The following is a 22,658-nucleotide window of genomic DNA, read 5'->3' on the forward strand; positions in this document are numbered from 1 at the left end:
ATTCCAAGGAAAGTTTAAGATATATTTATATGTGTGTGTGTATAACTGAATCGCTTTGTTGTACACTTGAAACTAGCACAGCATTGTTAGTCAAGTATATTTTTTAATTTAAAAAAAAGATGTCAAATAATATCAGACCTAAGACTACCAAAAATAAATACCTCTATCAGAATAAAATAAAAAAGAATAGACTAGAAAAATAAAGAAAATTCATGCTTATCTAAGATGCGAAGTATGTTTCATCATTCCTTTGCTAATTAAAATCATATTCAGTCACTTTTTGGATATATGTTAATTTTATTAGCATATAGCCAAATGTTTGATTAACCTAAATTCCCCATATAAGTTTCTCGTGTATAATTTTGTTTTTCTCTTTGCTAAGCTTTATATGATCCTATGACATTTTAACCTCTGACCTGACCTTTTTTAAAGAAACAGTGTCCATGCTATAAGCACTATTTGAACTTGTCTCTGCCTAAATAATGAAATCCAAGATCGATTTCAGTGTCTTTATTTTCCTGCAAATACATTGTTTCTCATTCACTTTTTTTTTTAAGTAATTGCGAGAATTAATTGTCTCAGACTTAAGTTTCTCTTTGTAGAGGTAAAGATTCAGTCTGAAATTTAGAGTTTATCTCCATAGAAAAATCTGCATTTTGTCTCATTAGTTCTTTTTTTTTTTTTCAGTGCACACATTGTTCCATATATGAATGAGGAATATTTGTATTTCAGAGTGGATCCTAAGAATGCAGATTTCCAATGGATGATAATTCTGTACTGGCTGTTACGAGCTGCTAAAACAATTCCTGTTCTTAATAATGCACTAGAGAGTGGTAATGGGAAAACTAGGAAAGGAAGCTTATTAACAGAGTTTAGCTGCATCAGGAGTAAAATATTTGTCTGTTTGAATTTATCTAACAATGTAGTAGTTTAGGGCAACACTTCTCTTAACTATCTGGAGTGAAAGACCTGTGTGTGTGTGTGTGTGTGTGTGTGTGTGTGTGTGTGTTTCCAATCTAGGAGTTTCCTCTGTGGCACAGTGGTTTAATGGTCCAGCTTGTCTCTCTGGAGGCAGTGATTTGATCCCTGGCCCTGGCCTGGGAACTTCCATGTGCCGTGGGTGCACCTGAAAAAGAAAAACAGTAGATAGAAATCATTGCCTTCATTGAGTAGTGGGGGAAGAGAAAGTCAATGAGTAAATTATATGATATGTTAGAAAGTGTGAATGCTATGGAAAAACTAAACCAGGGAAAGAAGAAATGTGGGGGGGGAGGGGGTTGTGGTAGCAGCTGATGTGGGGGAATGGGGGGTTTTATATCAGGTGGCCAAGGGAAGCCTGACTTCTGAGTCACGTTCAAAGGAGATGTGGAAGTGGACTCAGTAGACATCTAGGGGAGGTGTATTCCAGCCAAAGGAGACAGTGAGGCCAAGAGGCAGGAATGTGCCTGCTGTGTGTGGAAGCTGCAAGGCCAGCATGACCGGAGTGGAGTGGTGATGGGAGAACAGTGATGAGGTCAGGCAGGGGAGGGGTTCTGATGCAAGCAGGCAGCTTGCATAGTGACTTGTTGGCCAGAATGAGGAGTCTGGCTTTTGCAGTGAATGAGATGGAAAACTGTGGCAGAGTTTGATCAGAGAAGTGACGAGTAACAGGATCACTCAGGTTGCTATATTGAGAATACACTGAAAGGGAGCAAGGGCCATAGTCTGTCAAGAAGTGATTGTGACTTAGAGCAAGACTGTAGCAGTAGAATGGGCAAGATGTCAGTTATGTTCTGAAGGAAGGGCAATAAGATTTACTAATGTATCTTGATTTGAGATAAAAGAGAAAGAGAACAGTCAAGAATGACCTCAGTATTTTTGGTTCAAACATCTGCTGGGAGTACAGTTGTTATTCATTGAGTTGGGGTAAACTGTGGAGGAGCGACCAGGTACTTAGATTTGGGCATGATAAGTTTAGGATGCCTACTAGTCCTCTAAGTGGAGATGTCAGGTTGGGGTTGACAGTGTCAGCATGGAGTTCAAGGCGAAGGTCTCGCCAGGTAGGTGGGAGGTGTGTGTGTCTGTGGGTATGGAAGAGGTCACTGTATGTTACTTATTGCCATAATAAGGTGTGAGATCACCAGGGGGACAAATTTAAATGAAAAAGAGGAAAAAAAGAAAAGGAGAGAAAGAGAAGAGGAAAACTGGGGGAGGTGGAGCCTCAGAAGCTCAGTGAAAAAGGAGCTTTCAATCCCTGGAGATGTTTTTGGTCTTAAAACAGATTAGGGTGCGGATGAGGGCATTGTACTGACATCTACTGAGTAGGGGTAAACAGGGCTGCTGAACATTGTGCAACATAAAGGACAGCCTTTTGTAACAAAAGAATCAATGTGTCCAAAATGTCAGGAGTGCCCAGATTGAGGAGGAAGAGTAAATGAATAGGAAGTAGGGGACGGCTGGCTGCTGGGCAGCTTTAAAGGCTCATTTAAGGTTAGGTTTCATCAATTCCAAGTGAGACCAGTTAGCATGGTTCATTTTTTCTCCAGCTATTGCACATGTACTGTCTTAGAGCAGGTGGAGATTTAGATTTAACCAAGATCATGTTTTTGCCAGATGTATAAATTGAAGTGAGAGAGAGCCTAGGTGACTGAATGATTATAGTGACTGACTGTGGATTTTAAACTGAGTAGAAGAGGGATGTGAGGACATTAGGAATTGAGGAACAGTGAAAAGGAAGTGGGTTTTTTTTAGGTAAATACCAGGGGGTTTCTGATGATTAGCCACCTTTAAAACCAGAGTGACTAGAGACCCCCTTAAAAAATCAGTTATTTTGGCTCTGCAGAGGCCTGTTGTGTTTCAAGGTTGAAAGCTGTGTTCAAATAAGTCGATGGGAATATGCTGGGATATATGTTACTGCTATTCTCTGGGTGATACTTAACCTATGTTTTTCCTTTCCCAGCTTTGCTGAAGATTGCTTTTAGGCTTCCCAGCCTGCCTTTTCTCACTAGCCTTGTGCTTCTTCCCTTCAGGGCACCTTTCATAGCCAGCAGGCGCTGGAATATGGCACCAATCTAGTTGGAGGAACCACTCCAGGGAAAGGAGGCAAGACGCATCTGGGCCTACCAGTCTTTAATACTGTGAAGGAGGTAATTAATGGTACCTGAGTTTGTCAAGAAAAGAAGAGCAAGGAAAGAGCCAGCATACCTTGCTTAGAGATCTTAATTATGCCCCTTTTGGGAGAATCACTTGTTCTTGAAAATTCTACCAACTTAGAAAACTTTGAATTGCAGTAAAAACTGTGGGTTCACTTTAGTCACATGAGCTCAGGATGTTTTCTCCACAGCCTGAGTCACTTTTGTTTATGGGTATACATCAGCTCTTAAGGGAAGAGGTGAGGCGACATGGCTTCTATTTGGCTTATCTTCCTTTCCTTCCCATATCTTCTTCTGGGATTTAGAGGTGTACCTGTCAGCATCCACCTGTACCCTAATGCTCACTGGGAATGGGCACTTGGCCAGGCACTGTGCCAGGCGCCTGGTGTACATGGCCTCATTCAGGTCTCACAACAACCTCCAGGTAGGTGCTGTTATCACCCCCATTTTAAGATAAGGATACAACAGGTCCAGAGAGGTTAGTCTCATAGCTGGTATGTGGCAGACCTCACCTGGTCCAGAGTAATTGGTAAGTAGTATGTGATGCATCTATGTGGAAAAACCTAGCTGTAGAGTCCGATTGACAAACCACAGAGTCCTAGTCTCTTCCCCAGTGTGCTGATTTCTTAATACTTTTAAAGCGATGTTAAAACTAAACTTTAGAAGTTCCCTTCATGACTCAGTGGTTAATGAACCTGACCAGTATCCATGAGGACACGAGTTCAATTCCTGCCCTTGCTCAGCGGGTTAAGGATCCAGCGTTGCTGTGAGCTGTGGTGTGGGTTGTAGACGCAGCTAGATTCTGGCATTGCTGTGGCTGTGGTGTAGGCCGGCGGCTATAGCTCCGATTTGACCGCCAGCCTGGGAATCTCCATATGCCAAGGGTGTAGCCCTAAAAAGTAAAAATAAATAAATAAATAATAAAAAATTAAACTTTAATTCTTTGTTACAAAGCTAATATGTGCTTATTATAAAAATTCTGATATAAAAGTATATAAAATTTTATAGAGTGTTTCCACTTCTCAGATTTTGCCTTTATAGAGAGCTAATTTAAATTCTGTGTAAGTGGAGTTCCCGTCGTGGCGCAGTGGTTAACGAATCTGACTAGGAACCATGAGGTTGTGGGTTCGATCCCTGCCCTTGCTCAGTAGGTTAACTATCCGGCATTGCCATGAGTTGTGGTGTAGGTCGCAGACGTGGCTCGGATCCTGCGTTGATGTGGCTCTAGCGTAGGCTGGCAGCTCAGCTCCGATTAGACCCCTAGTCTGGGAAACTCCATATGCCACGGGAGTGGCCCAAGAAATGGCAAAAGACAAAAAAATAAAAAATTCTGTGGAAGTTTCCACTGTGGCACAGTGGGTTAAGAATCTGACTACAGTGGTTCACATTGTTGTGGAGGCTCAGATTTCGATCTTCAGCACGGTGCAGTGGGTTTTACCGATCTCTTGTTGCCGCAGGTGCAGTGTAGGTAATTTCCATATGCCACGGGGGTAACCATTAAAAAAAAAAGCTCAGTGTATTTTTTCATTTTCTTTCTACATTTATATGCATATATAAAACATGGTAGTGTAAAAGAAACTATAGTACAAATTCTTGGCTGTTTAAAAAAAAATCAAGGAGGAATTCCCATAGTGGCACAGCAGAAACAAATCCAACTAGGAACCATGAGGTTGTGGCCTCCATCCCTGGCCTTTCTCAGTGGGTTAAGGATCTGGCATTGCTGTGAGCTGTGGTGTAGGCCAGCAGGTATAGCTCTAATTAGACCCCTAGCCTGGGAACCTCCATATGCTGCAGGTGCAGACCTAAAAAGACAAGAAGACAAAAAAAAAAAAAAACAAGGAAATAAACTTTGTACTTGGGATTGATGTATTAATGTTAAAAAAATACTCCTCTCCCTCTTCTTAAACATACTTTTAAGGCATTCTTTAAAGAATTGCATTTTTTAAAGTACGGATGTATGGATTTAATCTCTTTGGAATACTAACTTCAAATTGAAGTTAATTTGTATTCTTCATTCTAAAGTGTAGGGAAAAACAATTACTCAAATTTGGAATTTTCATTTTACTTTAAAAGTGAAAATGGGGTTTTATGTGTATTGTGTTTTGAATATTGTATTTAAAGAGTAAAATCATCTCTTCTGTAGAATAATCCTTTACAGTTTTCTGCTTTGCATTTAAAAGAAAATTCCTCTAGATTTCTCATTGGTCTTTTTCTGCTTTCTTTTAGTAAGGAATTTGTTTATTATTCATTGTGATACAAATAGATATGACATTTGGAATATAGTGTAGGCTTTTTGACAGATACTGTTTATTTCTCACGTGTTCAGCTCTTACAAAGAGCTTTCTGAGTGAGTAGGATGGATATCTTTTAGCCAGTATTATTTGCCAGCATAGACCCTCTGTCACAGTCCAGCTTCTTAAAGTGTTTGTGGCTTTAAGAGTTAGAAACCCATGGGATATATCTTCCATAAAATACCTGCATGACGATTATCTCATTTCGGTTGGTTCCAACCTTGTTTTTTCCTTTGGTCCCTACTTCTCTGTTATAACCTTGAATATAGTTTTTAAAAACATTATTTTAAATTATTTTGAACCCCTGGCAAGTCAGCATCCTTTGACTTAATATTCTGTCATTGTCAAGGTACCTCTTTTTATTAGGGATGCAGTAGAGAAAGCTCCGTGGCTTTTGGGAATGTGGGGAGTCATTTCGGGATGATTCTCAAAGATACCTTCTTTTACTTCTGCCTCTCCAAGTTGTACTTGTATGTTCTTTAACTTAATATTTGTATCCACTGTAATATTCACATGGCACAGCCTTCCAAAAGGTTTTGATTTTTATCTTGAGTTACATTTTAACATTTATAGGGAGGCAGCCTGCTTTGATTAAAAAAAGAATTGTCTGAAATCAGATATACTTAGGTTTGAATCTTGTCTCTACTACTTCCTAGCTGTGTAACCTCAGGCAAGGTGCTTAGTATTTCTTGGCCTCAGCATCTCGACTTGCAGGTTGGGCCACTAAACATGCTGGCTTATGGTGAAGCCTTACCTAAGATCTGTGCGGTCTCTCACGGCCTCTCACAGAATAGGGGCTGCCATTCTTGGAGAGTCAGAGGTGACTGAGATCTCTGTCTTCAGGGAGCTTTCCTTACAGAAGAAGAGACATGTCCAGAGAAGGAGGTAGAAGCTCTATCTCTTCTGATACCTGTAGAGTGTTTGTCAAGGCCACAGAGAAGACAATGGTCTGATTGATTGTAAGTGCTTCGCATTGTTGAGGGGTGATGTGGAGTAGATGCTAATCCTACCTGAGCCATTCTTATTTTGTGGCCATTTATGCATGTGCATTTTAGTTTATTTCTAATCAGCATGCATTTAGAGTAAAAATTGGCAACTGGGGAAAAAAAAAAAACCACTTCATTTTACTACTTCATAATATCTACCAAATGTGACGTATTTTTCACAGATGTTTGAGAGCTGAGTTCTGCAACTTAGGTCTCATTGGTCCTTTTTCTTCCTGAGCATGTACAGGGTCTTTGGTACTGCATAGGTGGTAAGCTGTCTTATAGAACAACAAAAATAAACAGGGCCCAGGAATGGGGGGGCACAAACGTAGTGCTTTCAGCTTTACTGACTTACATTCTTGAGGAAATGGGAGGTCACAGGGCCTTTCGATTCAGAGGGACATTCCAGAAGGGCAGAAAGGAGGCCATGCTTCCGCTTTTTTTTTTTTTTTTTTTTGGTCTTTTTGCCATTTCTTGGGCAGCTCCTGCGGCATATGGAGGTTCCCAGGCTAGGGGTCTAATCAGAGCTGAGCTGCCAGCCTACACCAGAGCCACAGCAACGTGGGATCCGAGCTGCAACCCACACCACAGCTCATGGCAACGCTGGATCGTTAACCCACTGAGCAAGGGCAGGGATCGAACCCGCAACCTCATGGTTCCTAGTCGGATTCGTTAACCACTGCACCACGACGGGAACTCCTCTTCTGCTCTTTTTTTGACAGCAAAGTGACCTTGTTAACAGGAAGAATGAAGACATCCAATGTCTCCTGGTGGTGTCCTTTCCCAATCCCAGGACATTAGTTAAATCATGGTTTTGAATTTCTTTTACAGCGTTTATGACCTTGTGACTTAACCAGTAATAAAGTGCTTTGTGGTTCACATTTCAGGCCAAAGAACAAACCGGAGCGACGGCATCTGTCATTTATGTCCCTCCCCCTTTTGCTGCTGCTGCCATTAATGAAGCCATCGATGCAGAAGTGCCCTTGGTCGTGTGCATCACTGAAGGCATCCCGCAGCAGGACATGGTGCGGGTAAAGCACAGGCTGCTGCGCCAGGGAAAGACGAGGCTGATCGGGCCAAACTGCCCTGGAGTCATCAATGTGAGTGTCAGAAACAAAGATAAGCCTGATTTTAGCCTCTCAGGGCTCTGAGTCAGTCCAAGTTTATTTGTGTGTGTGACCTAGGAGGTATAGGTGTTTTTTTTTTTTTTTTTTTTCACTTCTCTGAAATTGTGAATTACTTCTCTTCAGCCTGGAGAATGCAAAATTGGCATCATGCCTGGCCATATTCACAAGAAAGGACGAATTGGTGAGTATGTCTTTTATAGATTTAAAAACAAAACTGGCCCTAAAGCTCAAGGCTCAAAACTCATGACGAGACTCTCACTGTGAATCAAATTTATTTTAATTAATTTAACTTTGATGAAATTTACCAGGGAAATTTTGATTGTATATCCTGAATTGATGTTTGAGAAACAGTAATACTTCTACAGAATCTAGAAGTATTTTTAGGGTTTTTTAAAGATTCTTTTCCTGCTCAGAAGGGAACATATGGATTCTTCCAGGAGTTTGCAGGTGTCAAGAGTGAATTTCCTTTTCTTGCTAAGTAATATTTTACTGAGTGATTATACCACAATTTGTTCGTATTGATGAACATTTCTATTGTTTCCTTACAGGTTTGAGCCATTATGAGTAAGGCTAAGGTGACCTTTTGTGTACAGGTCCTTTTTGTGAATAAGTTTTTATTTCTCTTGTGTAAAATGCCTGGGAATGAGATTGCTAAGTCCTAGGGTCAAACTGTGTTCAACTTTTGGAGAAGTTGCCAAATAGTTCTGCACAGCTCGTGTGCATTCTACACTCCCAGTGTTGATGTGTGTATTCCAGTCATTCCACATCTTCACAGACATTTAGTATTGTCTGTCTTTAACTTTAGCCATTCTGCTGGAAGTAAAACATTATCTCATTGTAGTTTAAATATGAGTTCCCCCATGACACATGATGTTCTGTACTTATTGAAAAGTTATACATCTTCTTTTTGAATTACCTGTTCACGATTTTTGTACATTTTTTACTGGGTTGTCTTTGTACATAATTTTTAATGTAATTATTGATTATAGGGGGGTTGTATATTCTGTGTGTAAGTCCTTTGTCAGATAGCTGTACTGTAAATATTTTTACTATTAGTCTTTTTTTCTGTGTCCTGTTCTAGAATTACTTTGCCTTGTTGGATATCACAGGCTTTTTCAAAATATTTTGGAAAAATCATACTGAGACTTGCTTAGTTCCTCAAGGAAATAACATTTCAAAGTTAACCCATTATTTAGCCTCTTCACACCTAACTCAGGAAGGTGAAATATACTGTTTCTCCATCATAATATAGGGTATAGTACTTTATCTATAAACCATGCCTGTAAATACTAAGAATAGATAATGTGGTGGGTGTTAGTGTGTTAGTTGTGTAGTTTGTAGGACTGGGTTAAAGGTCATGATTTTTCTTTCTTTTTTGTTTTTTCTTTTTAGGGCCACATGTGTGGCATATGGAAGTTCTCAGGCTAGGGGTCAAATCAGAGCTGCAGCTGCCAGCCTACACCATAGCCATAGTAACACAGGATCTGAGCTGTCTGTGACCTACATCAAAGCTTATGGCAACACCAGATCCTTAACCCACTGAGCAAGGCCAGGGATCAAACCCTTGTGCTCATGGATCCTAGTTGGGTTCATTACCACTGAGCCATGATGGGAACGCCAAGTCATGATTTTTCTTTATTACTAATGGCTCTTAGAGCTGTCAGCCCTGCTGCTAGGAGGGAATTTACCAAGTTCTCTTAGAGAGGTTACAGGGAATTACATGGGCTATCTTAGTTCTGGTTGGGCCTAATCCACTTAATCACTGACTCTCTAACATATATTTGAGTATTCTTTACACACTTGGGTCTGTTTTGAATGTGGTTACTGCTGTGAACTTCAGGAGAGCATGGAATGTGGGCTCTGTGCTGAGTTGCCTTTCTGATTACTACCCTGCTTTTTAAGGTGCCCATAAAACTCAAAAACAACTAAGAAAAGTGCAAGGAAGTTCTTGACCTTGGTTCTCCAAATGGTGGTTACACATTGATGAAGCAGTCCTTTGGGAGACTGCCTTTAATTCCTTTGATAAAGGACATTAAAAAATTCATATAAAATATGAGAGACTATGAGATTTTCAAGGAGGTAAAGGAGATAAGATGACTTTTATACTAACTATTCCTATTTTGATACCAGTACTAATATTCTTGACTTACTGACTTCCAGTCCTTAAGCTAGAAGTTTAGGGAAAGGAAGGATTTTTTTCAGATCCTTGGGTATTTCTTTCTTTCTTTCTTTTTTTTTTTTTTTTTTTTTGTCTTTTTAGGGCCGTACCCGCGACATATGGAGGTTCCCAGGCTAGGGGACGAATCGGAGCTACAGCTGCTGGCCTACGCCATAGCAATGCCAGATCCGAGCTGCGTCTGCGACCTACACAAGCTCATGGCAGCACCGGATCCTTAATCCACTGAGTGAGGCCTGGGATCCAACCTGCAACTTCATGGTTCCTAGTCGGATTCATTTCCGCTGCACCATGATGGGAACTTCTAGACCCTTGGGTATTTCTGAATGGGACATAATATAATATAGCAGTACAATAGTATAGTGGCTTTCTAGCTTGTGTAAATGATAGCTAATCAAATTGTATAATAGCTAATTAATGTTATTGAAGAAAGTGATTGTATTCCAGATTGATATTTAATTATACGATATTTTTATTCACTTGTTAGACATTTTTTTCGCTCTCAACCACATGTGACATGCTTGACTCCTACATCCTTTTTAAAAAATTGTTTTAATTAGTCTTTTTGTATTCATGTCATTGTAAATTCCCGTGTAGTTCTAAGAAATAATACAGACCTCTGTGTACCCTTTATTCAGTGGCCCCCAATGGTAACATCTTGTGAAACTATAATACAGTGTTACAGTCAGTATGTTGACATTGATACAGTAGAGATAAAGGATCTTCCATCACTGTAGGGATCCCTCATCTTGCCCTATTAGAGCCTCACTCACTTCCCTCCTACTGCCGTTGCCTTCTTAATTCTTGTCAACTAATAATCTTGTCTAAAATTTTTTCATTGCAGAAATGCAGTTTATATGGGATCATATAGTATGTAGCCTTTTGGGATTGGCCATTTTCACTTGGTGTAATTTTCTGGAGATAGATCCAGATTGTTGTTATCAGTAGTTCATGCTTTTCTGTTGCTGAGTAGTATTCCAAGATATGAACCTACCACAGTTTGTTTTGTCGTCTGTTGAAAAATAGCAGGGTTGTTTTCAGTTTGAGACTTTTACAAATAAGGCTGTTAGAAACATCTGGGTGCTGATTTTTGTATAACACAAGTCTTCATTTCTTTGGGATGAATGCCCAGGAGTGCAGTTGCTGGGCTGTAAGAGAGTTGCATGTTTTCTAAGAAATTTCCAAATTGTTATCCACTGTGGCTATACTGTTTTATTTATTTTTTATTTTTATTTATTTATTTATTTATTTATTTATTTTTTATTTTTTTGTCTTTTTGCCATTTCTTGGGCCGCTCCCACGGCATATGGAGGTTCCCAGGCTAGGGGTCTAATCGGAGCTGTATCTTTCAGCCTACGCCAGAGCCACAGCAACGCGGGATCCGAGCCGCGTCTGCGACCTACACCACAGTTCACGGCAACGCCGGATCCTTAACCCCCTGAGCAAGGGCAGGGATCGAACCTGCAACCTCATGGTTCCTCATGGATCCTCATGGTTCCTAGTCGGATTCGTTAACCACTGCCACGATGGGAACTCCCTATACTGTTTTACATTTCCATCACCAGGGTATGTGTGATCCAGTTTCTCCACATCCTGGCCAGCATTTGTAGTGTCACTATTTTTTATTGTAGCTATTCTGTTCAGTGTTCAGTGATATCTCGTTGTAGTTTTAATTTACATTCCCCTGAGGACTAATGATAGTGAACGTCTTTTCAGGTGCTTGTTTGTCATTTGCATATCTTCTTCAGTGAAATGTTTCTTCGTGTGTTTTTGCCCGTGGTCCAGTTGAATTATTTGCTTTTTTTTTTTTTTTTTTTTTTTAAACTGTTGAGTTCTGAGAGTTCTTTATATTCTAGATACCAGTACTTTGTTGGATATTTGGCCTGCAGATTTTTCTCCTACTCTGTAGCTTTGTTTTCCTGCTCTTCCAGAAAGCAAAAGTTTTTAATTTTGTTAGTCAAAACATCAGTTTTTTTATTTTATGAAGTATACTTTTGACCTCAAGTCTAGTAATTCATTGCCTAGCCTTAACTACCTATTTTTTTCCTGAAATATTTTTAGTTTTACATTTAAATCTCATGATCTAGTTTCAATTAATTTTTCTAGATGTGAGACTTACAAGCTTCTTTTCATCTACTCATGTTCAGTTGCTCTTCAGCACCTTTGTTGAAAAGATTATTTTTCTTCCATTGAATTGTTTTTCCATTTTGGTCAAAAATCAGTTGACCTGTTTGTGTTGGTCTGTTTCTGGGTTTCACCAAGACCTGATGGGTAGGTTGCTTCTTTGCACTTTATTTTTTTTTTTCAATTTTAGCTATTCTAGTTCCTTTACTTTTTCATGTAATTTTAAAGATGATCTTGTTTCTGTCTATAGAAACTCTTGGTGGGATTTTGATAGGAATTGTGTTAAATCTGTATGTTAGTCTGGGGTTAATAGACATATTTACTCTATTGAATATTCCAATCATGAACACATTATGTCTTCATTTATTTAGATTGCCTTTGATTTCTTTCATAAGCATTGCATAGTCTTTAGCATACATGCCCTGTCCATGTTTTGTTAGATTTATACCTGTTTCTTTTCTTTTCTTTCCTTTGTTTTTTTTTTTTTTTGTAAATTTTTTGTGTGTGTTAATGTTGGTGTCCATGTGCTCATGGCTAATATGTAGAAATACAATTGATTTTTGTTTGTTTATCTTGTATCTTGCAGTGTTGCTGTACTTGTTAGGGTTTTCTTGGTAGATTCCTTAGCATTTTCTATGTAGACAATCATTTTATCTACAAATAGAGACAGTTTTATTTCTTCCTTTTAGAAAACTCAGGATAAAGAATAAAGTCTATTTATTTGTTCCTTCTTTTGCTTACTGTGTTCTTCCTTCCTGGTCTCTCTCTCCCTCTCTCTCTCTCTCTCTCTCTCTCTATATATATATATATATATATGTATATATATATATGTATTTTTTTTTTAACTGAACCTTCATATTTCTTTGATAAGGCTTCTTCTTTTTTTTTTTTTTTTCCCCATCTTTTTGCCTTTCTCTAGGGCCGTCCCTGTAGCACATGGAGATTCACAGGCTAGGGGTCTAATTGGAACTGTAACCGCCAGCCTACACCACAGCCACAGCAACACTGGATCTGAGCCTCATCTGCAACCTATACCACAGCACACAGCAATGCCAGATCCTTAACCCACAGAGCAAGGCCAGGGATCGAACCCGAAACCTTATGGTTCCTAGTCGGATTCGTTAACCACTGCGCCGCAACGGGAACTCCAGGCTTCTACTTTTTGTTTCAAGCATGTTGACAACTGTTTAAAAGCATTTTTGTTATGGCCCCTTTAAAATTCTTGTTAGATAATTCTAATATCCCCTCATGTTGGTGTTAGTATCTATTGATTGTCTTTTTAAATTCGGTTTAAGATCTCCCAGGTTTTGGTATGCTGGATGATTTTCAGTTGAAACCTGGATGTTTGGGGTATTATATTATGAAATTGGGTTTTATGTGAACCTTCTGTTTTAGCTGACTTTAATTCTCACTGCTTCAGCAGGGATTGGGGGGGAGGTACCTTGTTACCTCCAGGTGGAGGTAGAAGTCCAAGTTTCTTACTTACCTCTATTGGTACTAGAGTGGGTGGGCACCTCCTTACTGAGGATGATAATTGCAGCTCCTTATTTGGTCTCCCCTGACACTGCTGGGGACAGAGTTGTTATTGCCGGGTGATGGTGAAAGTCCTGATTCTCCCTTAGGCCCTCTATACCACCCTGCCAAGGAAATGGAGAGATATCATAACTGCCAGATGAGGGTAGACAGCCAGGCTTCCAACCTGGTTTCCCCTGATGGTGTGGGGGTGGGGAGGGGCTTCCTACCAGCTTGTGTAGATGAAAGTCCCAGCTGTATTCTTGGCTTTCTCTTTCACCATCCTGGCAGGTATCTTGGGGTGCCTTATTACAGCCTTATAAATGTGGAAGACTAGGATTCTTTTCCGGCCTTTGGTCATGTGAATAGAGGTGGAGCCACAGTTTTTTTCTGTAGTATGTGGTTGGTATGGAGTATTATAATTGGCTAAAAGTTTTGTTTTGCTAGGCTGTCCTTAGTTGTTTTGCTAGAGAGAGCAGGTGTTTGGGCCAAGGGTGGGAAAGTTCTGTGCCCTTATGTATTTCTAGGCTGCTGGCCTCTTTAGCTCTGTATCTGGATACACGAGGCAGAAGCAAACCCAGGGAACTTACCGCTGTGTCACTCTTGAGTCTCGAGTGACTCTGTCTTCTCTCTTTCAGAGATTTCTTAGATTTGCTGTATATATAACATCCAGGGTTTTTACTTGTACTCAGCAGGAAGAATACAGGAAGATACCTCTGCTTTTTGGAACCAGAAGTATCCATATGATAAGTATTTTGAAGTGATAGTCTCTTTTACTACGTATACTTTAAGGGTAGCAAGTATAATCTGCCCTAAAAACATTTCTTTCAACACTATAAGGTTATGCAGTTTGCATTTATAAATTAAATATCGTTTACATAGTTAGATGAAAGCCCCTTAAAAGAGTGACAAAATCCTAGTGTTACTATCCCCTGATTATTATCCTGATCCATCAAAAGATTAGAATAAATAAAATAGTGGTGCTTCCCAGTAATCTAGGGTGTTACATGAACAAGAACATAATTCTATTATAAGGATCAGGTAGGAGTGGAAAGGAGATTACGTAATTGCACACAGAGATATACAACTAAGTTACCGATTATACTTTGTTTAAAAGCTAATGCACCAAACGTACATAGGCATTACCTACCTAATCTTCTTGGTTATGAAAGGCCCCACAGAGTATTAAGGAGAGAGGATGTAGATGGAAAGAAAGCTCTGAGAATAGGGAAAAACTGACGAATGAGACAGGTGGGGGTTGGTGTTAGTGGTGATGTAGGGTCCAGTTAGTGAATGGTCTTAAACCTATTGGAAATTAGATTTTGTTTAAGAGGGTGACGGTACTACATTGATTTTCAGTTTTGACCCCTTCTGTAAATATTTATTGAGCTCCTTCTGTGCCTGAATGAACTGTGCTCAATACTGGGAATGCAAGGGCGGGGAAAACCGTCTTGTTTGCTGACCCCCTGGAGGTTACAGTCCAGCAAGAAAGACAGTCACCACAGACTCTCCGGCACCACTGACAGTCTCTTATTGAACCACTAGAGGAGAACAGTGGTCTGACTTGAGGAATCAGTATGTGATCAGGAGACAGCAAGCCTAACTATATGAATTTATTTTCCTAAACCAGGGTTATTAGCCAAAGATTAAAACTTGAAATTTATGCCTTTTTTCCCCCGTATGGACCTTTTTATAGATTTATTATTCCATTTTACTGTGTGTCTGCAGTAGAAAGTCATTTTATGTGGAAGACATTAGGTCTTTCTTAACTGCTTTCATAGTCATAAAACAACTCAAACTAATAAAATACTTCCTTCTCTATCTTTTAAAACCTCTCTGTTCTAATTTAATCCTTTTCCTTATTTCATTACCTGACAATATTGTTTATTTGGATGTCAGATTATGAAATGGGTTTTATATATAGCTGTGTTTGTAATTTATTTTACTGCATGATAATCATATGAACACAATCTAATATTTTTGAATTCTCCTTCTTTAAGGTATCGTGTCCAGATCTGGCACCCTGACTTATGAAGCAGTTCATCAAACAACACAAGTTGGCTTGGGGCAGTCTTTGTGTGTTGGTGAGGGATTTTTTTTTTTTTTTTGCCAAATTCATCTTATTGGAGGGCAGTATCTTCATTGAATAAGTACAATGATAATTAATGGTTCAATTATTTGTGAGAGATTGTGATACCATTTTATTAAAAAGATGTTATGACCTGGAATTTAATTTGCTTATATATGAAGTTTACTGTTGTATTTCCAAGATTTGTGGTTCAAGATGTGACTTCTGCATTGCAGAGCAAACATCTTGGGACACGTGGTTCCTGGAGAGTCTTGGTCCCTGAAAACAGCACCCACTTTGCTTGCTGGGAAGAAATGGGCCTTAATAGGACTTTCGTTACTGTAATTTGCATTTTGTTATCCTTACCAGCCGTCACTCAGTGCTTCAGTCACTGAGTTCTTGCAGTTCATTATCTTACTCTTCAGGCAAACCCTCTGTGGTGTCACTGTGCTGGCACGTTGTCCTTTTCTCATCAGTAAAGACGAGAAAGATCCAGGTGGAGAAGGGTTGAGCTCTGCAGAATCTCTCCCTTTGTCACATCGTACTACTGCCCACTGATTTATAACTATAGAAAAGCTTTTACTTTTTTAAAATAATTTCGTTATTTGTTGCCAAAAGCCAGGCAAATTTCTCATTTTTGAAAATACCCTTTCCACTTTTTAGACTATCTTTTAAAAGCTCTTCAAAGGTAGCTTTTTATGGTAAAAAATGATAAAATGTAGCCTTGGAGTATCTTTATTAAGACTCAAGTTCATAAAATTAGTATTAAACATGAGTAGAGCTTTTCTGTGTATAAAAGTCCAATTTTCGACACAAGGTAACTTAGTGTGAAGAGGAAAAGGTCTTGAAACAGAGTGGCAGTTTCTGTGTTCTCCAGCCTGTGTCTTTAATGTGTAAGATGAGAGTAGTGATTCCCATTGCAGGGAGTTTGGAAGGATCAGGAGATGGCAGGTCTGACATGCGCTAGGGCCCAGTACTGGACACATGCTGACACTCAGCCAACGTGGCTTCTCTTCCTCAAGTTCATTCTTCCCTGATGCATTGAAGAGTAGGACGCCAATCCTGCCTTCAAGAAGTTTATAACTTCAAAATTTTAAACAGCCAGTCTGTAGGGAACATGTCTGAGTCCTATCTACCTGCTTGTGCTGAAAAGCCATGTGCCTGTAGTAGCGCCCCCATGTGTGGTCTCCACCATTGGGGACTGAGGGAAGAGTGGAGAGGGGTCAGGACGCCCTCCCCTCCGCCTGAGACTCTGCCTTAACTTGTCCTCATCAAATACCTTGTGCAAAGAAATACGTCATGTTCGGTCATTCTTGCAAGATATTCTCACAAAACACATTTTCTTAAAATGCTCATTTTTAAAGAGCTACCAGGAAAAATTCTGTGGGAGGGAAGAGTCTTAATAAAGAACTAAAACAGAAAGAGGGCTATTTTGTGAATAACAGGAACCAACGACCATTTAGCATTTATGTAACATTATAGGTGGTTTTTAAATGTGCAATGCAAGAGTGATAACACATTTAAAGATAAAGGTAAGAAAGGTGTAGACAAAATAAAAAACCAGTTCAAACAACATTTCTTGACTAAAGTACATGGTTCATCCTTCAGTTTTTGGTGTTGATATTCTTTGACTTTTCCAGGCATTGGAGGTGATCCTTTCAATGGAACAGATTTTACTGATTGCCTTGAAATCTTTCTGAATGATCCAGCCACAGAAGGCATCATATTGATTGGTGAAATTGGTGGTAATGCGGAAGAGAATGCTGCAGAATTTTTGAAGCAACATAATTCAGTAGGTTTGGGTTTGAAAAAATACGGCTCTTTGCTCTTAAATAATACCACAGGTTTGTGTTAATAGTTATTTTTGGTTTTTCCAAAGATGAATTTTTCAAACAAACATGAAAGATAAAATTGAACCTTGTCGAGCTGGAGTACTGGGCTGCTCAGGAAACCTTGACTCTGGGTGGTTTCTCCTCCCAGTTTCCTGCGGTGCCTATTCTCTGCTTCTCTAATGAATCCTCCCCCAGGCATCTCCTCACACTTCCTGGTAGGTCGGTTGGCCATCAGGCAGGGAGAGCTCCCACTTGACCTGCACATTTACATTTTCACCTGTCGTCGGTGTCCTTTCTCTTTGTCAAGGCTGACTGTGTAAGATCCTGTTCTTTAGACCCTTTCCCAGGATCTTGCCTCGTTCTGGCTTAAGCCTCTCCTTGAAGAGAAGCCCTGCTCTTCAAAGGTCCAGTAGAGAGGCTTTGTTAACTTTGTCCTGGGAAGGCTTTCCTTGTTGGTCTCCCTTAGAATTAAACAAAAAGAAGAGCGTGGAGTTGTATCATATTTCATTTAACTTACTGGAATTCAGCTCTATTCCTGGGGTGAAGGAGAGTGGTGGGAAGAGAGAGGGCATAGGAATGAGGGAAGCCGCTCCGCACCCTCCAGCCCCCACTTGGGCAGTGAACGTGTGCTTTGGACCATTGGGACGAAGACCTGGGGAGAGCGTGCAGATGGTTTCCAGGATGTCCCCAACTCTGACCACTGGCAGTGAGGGAGACGCATCTGCAGGAGGCTGGGCAAGGAGGCGGAGCTAAGGAACTTGTGTCTGTGCTTTTGAAAGAGATCGAGAGTGAGTGCACCAAAGTTAAATGAATACCGGGGAGTTAAAGGAAGAGTGATATCTGAGGTAGTATACCTACAACAGTCCCTATTTATGTGTACCTGAAGGAATTTTCAAGAGCCACTTGATTTTCTTTTGTGGTAATTTTAAACTCAACTTTCCCGTCACTCTCTGGATCTCTTCCGTTAATTTTTATTACTCACTAATCCTCAGCAGTTTGGCTTCAGTCTGCCACTTAGAAGCCACATGACTTCGGGCACTTTCCCTAACTTCACTGTGCCTCATTTTCCTCCTTGGCAAAATAGGGACACAGGATGCCTTCCTCTCAGTGTGGTTGTAGGACTGGTATTAAATGGCCTAGAAATGTACAGCAGAGTTGCCACAGCTTATGCCAGTGAAGTCGAAGTTTAATATCTAAAGAGATGACAGGAGTTCCCATTGTGGCTCACCAGGTTAATAAGGACCTAACGTCGTTTCCTTTGTGAAGATGCAGGTTCAATCCCTGGCCTTGCTCAGTGGGTTAAGGATCTGGCATTGCTGCAAGCTGCAGCATAGTTGGCAAATGCAGCTTAGATCTGGTGTTGCCATGGCTGTCCCTAGCTCTAGCTCTGATTCGACTTGTAGCCCAAGAACTTGCGTATACTGCAGGTGTGGCCATAAAAACAAAAACAAAAAAATAGGTAACAGTTTTGTTTCAGGATTGTTTTCTGGAGTTTGTAGGAAAAGTTGAGTCATGTTAAAGGAGAATGCAAGTGGCTTCAGGCATAGATCAGTATTTGTACTGATTTCTTAGTGAAAAAGAGTGATGGGCCCTCGCCATCTACCATTTCCTGGCAGAGCCATGAATTGGAGGTCCAGTTTTGATCAGCTTCTTCATTAGTGTTTAAAATCTCGCTTTCCAGGGTCCCAAGTCCAAGCCGGTGGTGTCCTTCATTGCTGGCTTAACTGCCCCTCCTGGCAGAAGAATGGGTCACGCAGGGGCAATTATTGCTGGAGGAAAGGGAGGCGCTAAAGAGAAGATCACTGCCCTGCAGAGTGCAGGAGTTGTGGTCAGCATGTCTCCTGCACAGCTGGGAACCACCATCTACAAGGTGAGTGCGACAGTGGCCTGGGTGCTTTGAATCATGGGCTTTAAATGGGAGGCCGTGTAGGGCATGGAAACCATGGTCTTTTCTGTTTGTGTCTTTCTGGTGTGAGCTTAACAGTCTTCAGCTATTTTGCTAATGTCCTGTATGGGCAGGATCAGGGATAATGTTCTGATTAAAAAACTTTTATTTTATTTTATTTCTTGTTTTTTAGGCCTGCACCCGAGGCATATATGTAAGTTCCCAGGCTAAGTGTAGAATTGGAGCTGCAGCTGCTGGCCTACACCGCAGCCATAGCAACGTGGGGTCTGAGCCACATCTGCGACCCATACCACAGCTCATGGCAATGCCAGATCCTTAACCCACTGAGTGAGGCCAGAGATTGAACCCACATCCTCATGGATACTAGTTGGGTTTTTTTGTTTTGTTTTGTTTTGTTTTGTTTTTAATGCTGAGACACAACAGGAACTCCCAAAACCTTCATTCTTTAAGCATTTAGATTTGCTCTTTTGGGAGCAGTAAGATACGATATACAAAAAAGCTTTTTGGGGGCTCTCTTGTGGCTCAGGGGTTCAAATCCAGTGTTGTTACTTCAACGGCTTGGGTTGCTGCTACAGTGTGGGTTAGTCCCTGGCCCAGGAACATCCTCATGCCATAGGTGCAGCCAAATAAACAACCAACCAAACAAAACATCCAGGAAAACATTTCAGAGTCTGTACGTGCTGTGAATTCCCTCTTGAGGGTGCTATGGAAAATTACCCTGCCTTGTTTTTTTTCATTAGAGGGTCTTTGGGGTATAGCTATGCTGATTCTATAGGGGTTTTTCCCCCCAGGGAGAGAGGTTGAAGGCTGACTAACATGAAAACTGGATGAAGAGGGAGTCAGGATGGAGGGAGATCTAAAGAAGAGGTTTGCGTCTTAAAGGGAGTCTCAGCCTTTAGTTTCAGGCCCTTGCTGTGCTGGGATGCCATTATTTTTTTAGAGGCAGAAAGTCAACTTCTTCACCATTTGCTTTGCTTTTCTCTTTCTGGTAGGACACTGCGGTTTAAGTACTCTGAATGATTTGTCTTTTGCATGACTTTTTGCAATGATTTTCACCCTATTTCTTTTTTTTTTTTTTTTTTTTTTTTGTCTTTTTGCTATTTCTTGGGCCGCCCCTGCGGCATATGGAGGTTCCCAGGCTAGGGGTCGAATCGGAGCCATAGCCACCAGCCTACGCCAGAGCCACAGCAACGCAGGATCCGAGCTGCGTCTGCAACCTACACCACAGCTCACAGCAACGCCGGATCGTTAACCCACTGAGCAAGGGCAGGGACCGAACCCGCAACCTCATGGTTCCTAGTCGGATTCGTTAACCACTGCACCACGACGGGAACTCCCACCCTATTTCTTTAAGTGAACATTTAAGGCTCCCTGTCACTCTTTACTTTTATGTTAATTCTAGCCTTTACCAAAAAAGCAAACAAAGAACTGTGCACATGCTGAAAACAGGCCCAGATTGTTTTCCCAGCTGGGAGCAATGTTTTGGCATAATCTACTTTGCCTTCTTTTGTCTTGAGGATGATAACATGAGCTCCTTGTTTAATTGAACCTTTGCTTGATTTTGTCTTTTGGAATATGACACTGTGTGCTACAGTGTTTAAATCTGGATAGTTAGTGAATATGTGAAAAAAAATTATTTGTAAGAGGGGAAGGAAGGGGAAAGCACCTGCTTAAGTTCACACTGGAGACGTGTTGTCATCATACTCCAGTAGGTGGAGCCCCACCTACCAGTGGGCAGGCACCAGTCCCTTCCATCAGGAAACCTACAGCAAGCCCTATACCACCTTCAGCCACAAGGGGGGCAGACATCAGAAGTAAGAGAGGCTACAACTCTGTTGTCTGCAAAAAGGAGATCACACCGAAAACCTATAAAAATGAAGAGGCAGAGAACTATAACTCAGATAAGGGAGAACGAAAAAAGCCAGAAAAACAGCTAAGTGATCTGGAGATTATCAGCCTCCAGGAAAAAGACTTTAGAATGATGATGCTGAAGATGATGCAAGACATTGGAAATAAACTGGAGGCAAAGACTGATAATTTACAGAAAACACTGAGCAAAGAAATACAAGATTTAAAACTTAAGCATGCAGAGATGCAAAATACAATAACTGAAATAAAAAATTCATTAGAAGCAACCTATAGCAGAATACAGGAGGCAGAAGAACAAATAAGCAAGGTGGAGGACAGGCTAGTGGAAATCACTTATGTGGAACAGAAAAGAGAAAAAATACTGAAAAGAAATGAAGAGATTCTCAAAGAACTCTGGGACAACTTTAAATGCACCAACATCCGTAATATAGGGGTGCCAGAAGGAGAAGAGAGAAAGGGACATACTCCAGTAGGTGGCAGCAGGCATCTGCACATTATGCTGTATTCTGATTGTTAAAATCCAGAGAAATGTGATTTCCAGTATTATTTCCTTTTCATATATTTCTGAGGTTCTTGACATTTTGTTTAAATCTGAACTCAATCTGCGTTTAGTTTTAGTCTCTGAGAAGCTAAACAAACCTGTTTCCATTGCCTTATTAAAAGGGCTGGTGTGGTTCACATATAGCATTAAAGGTTTGGATAAGCACAGTCAGGTTTCTCGGCTCCTAACGATAATACTGCAGTAGGAAATAAGTCTAATTCAGAACCCTCTCAGCCTGTGTGTTTATGACATACAGTTGAAGCTCCATTTGTGGCTTTAGTGAAATTCAGACTGACACAGGCCCATGGGAAAGCTGTCATTTTGTGTTTAAGCACCACATCCTAGTACACTTTAGTTCTATAATTTTTGGTTGTTCAAAGGATCCTAAAGATGAGAGGTTTCAGCATCACTTTGATTGTGCATGTTATTTGTATCTTTAATCTTTTTATCCCTCTCTCTTCTCCCTCTCTTCTGTTCCTGAAGGAGTTTGAAAAGAGGAAGATGCTATGAAAGCAAAACGAATGAGAAATTCCCTAAACCTGTGGAATGAATCATTGTAGAATTGTAAGCCCTGCCCTGTTGCTTCTGTCATCCTCTGTCAGCTTGGGCGCCTGCTGCTGGTCTTTGAGGCAACAGGAAGCCCAAACAAGGTTTAGCGTGTCCTGCTTTGAGATGGTTTCACCTCACCGAATAACAGACAGCCAATAAATCTACCACTTGATTTGAATACTGTGTTGGAGACTTTATTATTCTACCATGGGAATGGGTAGTAGGAGAAATGGAGGAGTGTGTGTGTGTGTGTGTGTGTCTGTGCATGTGCACATGTGGATGTGTATTTTAGAGGGCTTACAGCAAACATTCTACCTAAAACTTTGAGAGGATGAGTATAAACATGTCCATTTGGCATTTGTCTAATCACCTTAGACATAGAGTAACTTTAGTTCTCTTGAATCATAGTTTTCTCATGTGTGCATATAACAGCCCCCCTCTTGCAGGATAGTTTTGCAGATTAGAGATCAATACGTAAAGTCCCTTGCACATGACAGAGCTACCTAATCACTGTCACCGCCACCATTGTCATCACCATCATCATCG

General features: G+C 40.6%; 1 protein-coding gene across 3 annotated transcripts in view; it reads left to right on the forward strand.

The window, feature by feature from the left end:
• SUCLG1 (succinate-CoA ligase alpha subunit) overlaps window positions 1-22,290 on the forward strand; it is a 35,158-nt gene extending 12,868 nt beyond the window's left edge. For 2 of the 3 annotated variants that reach the window (XM_005655225.2, XM_021085885.1), the window contains exons 3-9: window positions 3,009-3,125; window positions 7,296-7,508; window positions 7,659-7,716; window positions 15,348-15,431; window positions 17,056-17,207; window positions 18,929-19,117; window positions 22,047-22,290. In XM_005655225.2, the coding sequence (XP_005655282.2) occupies window positions 3,009-3,125; window positions 7,296-7,508; window positions 7,659-7,716; window positions 15,348-15,431; window positions 17,056-17,207; window positions 18,929-19,117; window positions 22,047-22,073 (840 nt within the window). In that variant the 3' untranslated portion in view covers window positions 22,074-22,290. 3 annotated transcript variants of the gene reach the window in all.

The sequence above is a fragment of the Sus scrofa genome, chromosome 3, assembly GCF_000003025.6.
Source record: "Sus scrofa isolate TJ Tabasco breed Duroc chromosome 3, Sscrofa11.1, whole genome shotgun sequence".
In the NCBI taxonomy this organism is placed as follows: Eukaryota; Metazoa; Chordata; class Mammalia; order Artiodactyla; family Suidae; genus Sus; species Sus scrofa.